Raw genomic sequence first — 4,503 nt, forward strand, 5'->3', positions numbered from 1 at the left:
CAGTCTCCCACTTTCATCCCTCTACTTCTTGTCAACCCTCAGTCCCACGTAAGGTTCTGGCTCCTATCAGTTCAAAATACTGCTTGCAGAGCATTTCATCACCAAGAGATGGACTTAATCACCTAGCCAGAGATGGACTTTTCCAGAGATGGACCCAGAGCTGCAGAGCCCCACAGCTATTCCCATTTCCCAGATAAGACCTGTCATTTGCTGGAGGATCTCACCTGCCTGAATCCTTCCCAGTTGAGTCCTGGGTTCCAAGATGAGAAAAGTCACATGCCCAGGGGTGCCAACCTTCTCAAGATGCTTTGGCATCTGAACTGTGTCTGTGCATCCTGGTTAGAAGCAGCTGGCTGGGTCACAGAAGTCTGGGAAGCACCTGATCTACTGGCAGCAAGAGTTGGCCCCACTGAGTATACCCAAACTTATGGCATGTTGTCTTCCACGCCACGTAGATGTGCTAGTTTTAGCTGTTTGTGAATGCGTGGTCATTACAAGACACAGGATTAGTAGATATTCCCAAACCTTCATTATTAGGTGATACAGAGACCTGGAGCATGTACCTCTTCACTTGGATTTCCTCGCCCATCTTGAGAGATCTGTTGATCTGTCAGATTGACAAAGTCCTTGAAAGAGTTCAGCACATTCTCACCCCATTATCTTGTGGCTTGTGGCTGTTCCTCCAGACTGTGGGCATCTCTACCCAGCTATTTCCAGTACTCTGCAAAATAGCTGGAGGGAGAATATTTTCCTGCTTTGAGTGACTAACTGGTGTGCATTTTCAGATGATAAAATTGCCTAGTGAATGCTCAGTTACTGTTATCACCCACAAACCTGGGAAATCTGGTCTGTTCTGAGAGCAGGGCCAGCTCTCTGTGCCAGAGAGGCCTCTGCATGGCTAGAGAACCTGCAATGTGCGACAATCCTCCTTAGCCCTGTTAGTCTCGCAGGGAATAAAGACAGACAACATAGGAAAAAAAAATCCTTTTTCCAAATAGTGTCTGTGTGTTGACATAAAAATACATGAAACCCTAAACTGCTGATTTAAATTATCACAGGAACATTCATGGTACTGGAAATATCTCAAAACTCAACCCACGGCAGCTCACTTTTCTGTATCACTTGGAAAAGAAAGAATAGGAAATGTGACCCACATATTTGTCCTGTCCCAAAGGCCTCTTGTCACGGAGTAGGCTCTGATGTGGTCATTAAAGTGAGTCCTCTGTCCTCCTTGGGCTCTGAATCCAGAGCACATCCAGAAGAATGAAATTGATGTCTTCCCATTGATGACTCTGCCTGGAAAATTGATGATTATTTTGTCAAGCATGAACCTTCTTGGAAAACAACACTTTCAGCACCGCCCGCCGGATCTGCTTGCTCCTCATGCTGTAAATGATGGGGTTCAGCATGGTGGGGATGGTCAGGTAGAGATCGGCCAGGAGAACCTGTGCCCATGCAGGGACACTTCTGCCAAGTGCCTGTATGTACATGGAGACCAGGCCAGGGATGTAATAGAGCAGCATCACGCAGATGTGACACCCGCAGGTGCTGAAGGCCTTCCTGTGTGATGATTTCTTCCCCAGGACAGCTTTAATGATCATACCATAAGACACAGCAATGAAAGCCATGTCCATGCCTACTATAAGAGATGATCCAGCCGTGCTGTAAAGGCTGATGGACCTGGGGTCTGTGTAGGCCAGCTTTGCCACGGCCATATGCTCACAGTATGAGTGGGGAACCACCCTGGAGTTGCAGAAAGACAGATTTGTCACCATCCATGTCAAGGGAACCATGAAGAGGAGAGCTCTTCCCACAATAGCCAGGCCTATTTGGACCACTGTCTGGTGAGTCAAGATAGCTTCGTACTTGAGAGGCTGAGAGATTGCAATGTAGCGGTCAAAAGCCATGGCAAGGAGCACTCCCGACTCCTCTGATGTGGAGGAGTGAACAAGGAACATCTGAACAAAGCAGGCCGGGTAACCTGTCTCGGTAGAGTTCAGCCAGAATATGCTCAGCATCTTGGGGACAGTGGACGTCACCATCACCAAGTCGACGGCTGCGAGCATTGCCAGGAAGCAGTGCATGGGGTTGCGCAGCGAGTCATCCAGACTGATGACAAGCAAAACCATACCATTGCCTACCAAGACTACGATATACTGCAAACAGAAAAGGATGCCCAGCCAGGTGTGGAAAGCTTCCAGACCAGGAACACCTACAAGGACAAAAGAAGAGCTGCTGTTGGGGCAGTGAAAAGAATCTGAAGCCATGTAGAAGAGTCTTGTTTTTTTTTTTTCCTTTAGAAAAAAGGAATATATTCCAGTATAAGAGCCTTAAGATGTTCAAAACTAAGAGCGATAATGTGGGGACACTGAAGCAACCCATGAGCCAAAGCAGGAATCTGCCTTATCACGGTGTGTGACATAGGAGCTCTACAGTATAACATAGATGGATGAGGCGGGGGATTGGACCAGAAATTCCGAATAAACGGTACTTTTGTGGTTCGCAAGTTACTACAAGGCAAAGAGGAAGTTCATATTTGCAGTTGTGCCATCTGGGATGACCAACGTACTTTAAGAACACACTGCTTACTGAAGGCTTGTTTCTTTATCAGTTACATACCACCACTCATTTGACATCTTGAGATAAGCTGTAAAAGGAGGGTAAACAGTCAGTGGTTTGGAATCAAATTTCCCACAGACAGAGCTTTTGACTCAGTTCTCTTGGCTTCTTTGCAATGAAAGACATGGAGTCAACACAGGAAGTTCTTCCAAATTTGTTAGGTAGAGTTTAGTCTTGGAACACGGCCTGGGACATCAAGGTGACTACGAAGAGTGGTTTTTTTTCTATGTTGTCTTCATTCTGTCATTCACCCATGAGAAAAGCCCACCGAAATAGGCAATAGCAAGGGGGAAAGATTCATTTCTGAGATTTTATTCTGCCTGGAGAAGCTTGAAGTAACGCAAAGATGCCAGAGAAGAAATCCTGGAGAGACAAGAAAAAGAGTGAGCATTGTGGGTGGAAGCTACATATACATTTGTGACTAAAAATTACCTCTTTTGACTAAATATTGTGGCTGGGAAGCTGCTTCCCCCACCACAAACTACAAAGAGCAGGAATGTCCTAACAACCCCAGACTCCTCTTCATTAAGAGAAAAAGCTTAGATGATCTCCCATCAATAACTTTTTTAGCAAGCAGCAAGCTCTGGGGTGGCCCATGAGTGAAAATATTCATGCTCCTGACAAGGTGGGGTAAAATTAATGTGTGCAACTCAGCTAAAAATTAGCACAAGGCATGGTCATTTTCATGCAAATGAGAAGCAGAAGCTGGATAAGTTTAGAATAGTAATGAAGTAGATACTGGGAGGCAACTAATTAAGGAAACAGAACATTTGAAGTTCTAAAATAGAGAGTAGACTTTCATAGGGTAATCCCATTTCAGCTACGGCTTAACCCTAGGCATCAGATTCCTGTGGAGCTGCTGGATCCAAAGGCCAGTCTGAATAGAAATGCTCACCTTCTGGCCTAAAAGACTGTATTTTGGGTCATTTTGGAGTCAAGCAAATTTTAAACTCCTTTTTTTAAAATAAAAAAATATATATTGCATTTTTCATCCTAATAATCATCAGCTGCAGGAGTTAGGTATGACTCGAGATTTGCACAGAGCAGTGAGGCTGACCTGTGACTGATATCCCAACTGAAATGTGTTCTAGAGCAGACTCCACTTGCAGGGACAAGGAGCAGCCTTGCAGACCATTCCCTGCTGCAGGGCAGAGCTGTGAACCCTGGGATGCTGCAAGCTCCCGTTCAACTCATCTACCTCTGAACATCTACAGGAAGGTGTCTCCACACAAGCCCAAGAGATGGTTCAGTTGCCTGAACAGAGGTATCTAGAGCCATCAGAGAAGACCAACATGTCCATCTCTGTGCTACTGCTGCTACTCCTTCTCCATAAGACTCGGGTGACAGTCTAACTCTCCCATGTGTGTGCTTAAGAGCTTCTCAGATGGCTCTAGGCATCCAAATAAGGGGATTTATACCATACGGGTCCAATCTCCTGCTGCAGAGGAGAGAGAAAGAGCCCATGGAGCCTAGAGAGGACCTCAGTTCACCACATGTAGGGGGTCTGCCTTAGGGTGAGCTGATCTGCTCTGAAAGGTCTGCTGACCACCTGAGCTCCATCCCCTCTGACTATGGTCATTGTTCAGACACTTACCACTCATGCACAGAAGCACACTGAGCACCTACCTGCAGGCACCTACAAGTAAGTGTCTGAATCCAAAACTGACTCTTCAGGTGCCAATTTGAAGTGAAGAATATTTCTGCTTCCCAAAGCTCTGCTCCACCAGCCTGTCACAACCAGGCAATTACCTCCATATCATTATCACCATTGCAGCAGCACTGAGAAATGCTGACCCCCTGGCCAGAACTTGGGCTGGGAGATGGGAGAAGAGCCCAGAAGGGCTTTTCAGCCTGTATGAAAAGCTTCTGATCCCAAACAGCTGA

At 46.2% G+C, this 4,503-nt stretch overlaps 1 protein-coding gene across 1 annotated transcript; it reads right to left on the reverse strand.

Annotated features, from left to right (window-relative positions):
• Nucleotides 1-1,319: 1,319 nt before the first annotated feature.
• Nucleotides 1,320-2,267, reverse strand: LOC112954762 (olfactory receptor 52I2-like). The gene has a single exon (XM_026048017.1). It carries the CDS (start codon nt 2,265-2,267, stop codon nt 1,320-1,322), a length of 948 nt encoding a protein of 315 aa, XP_025903802.1.
• Nucleotides 2,268-4,503: the final 2,236 nt, after the last annotated feature.

The sequence above is a fragment of the Nothoprocta perdicaria genome, unplaced genomic scaffold (genome assembly GCF_003342845.1).
Source record: "Nothoprocta perdicaria isolate Ctin4 unplaced genomic scaffold, notPer1 scaffold_504, whole genome shotgun sequence".
In the NCBI taxonomy this organism is placed as follows: Eukaryota; Metazoa; Chordata; class Aves; order Tinamiformes; family Tinamidae; genus Nothoprocta; species Nothoprocta perdicaria.

Coding starts and splice junctions, on each gene's coding strand:
- LOC112954762 (XM_026048017.1), bottom strand. CDS start 2,267: ATGGCTTCAGATTCTTTTCACTGCCCCAACAGCAGCTCTTCTTTTGTC.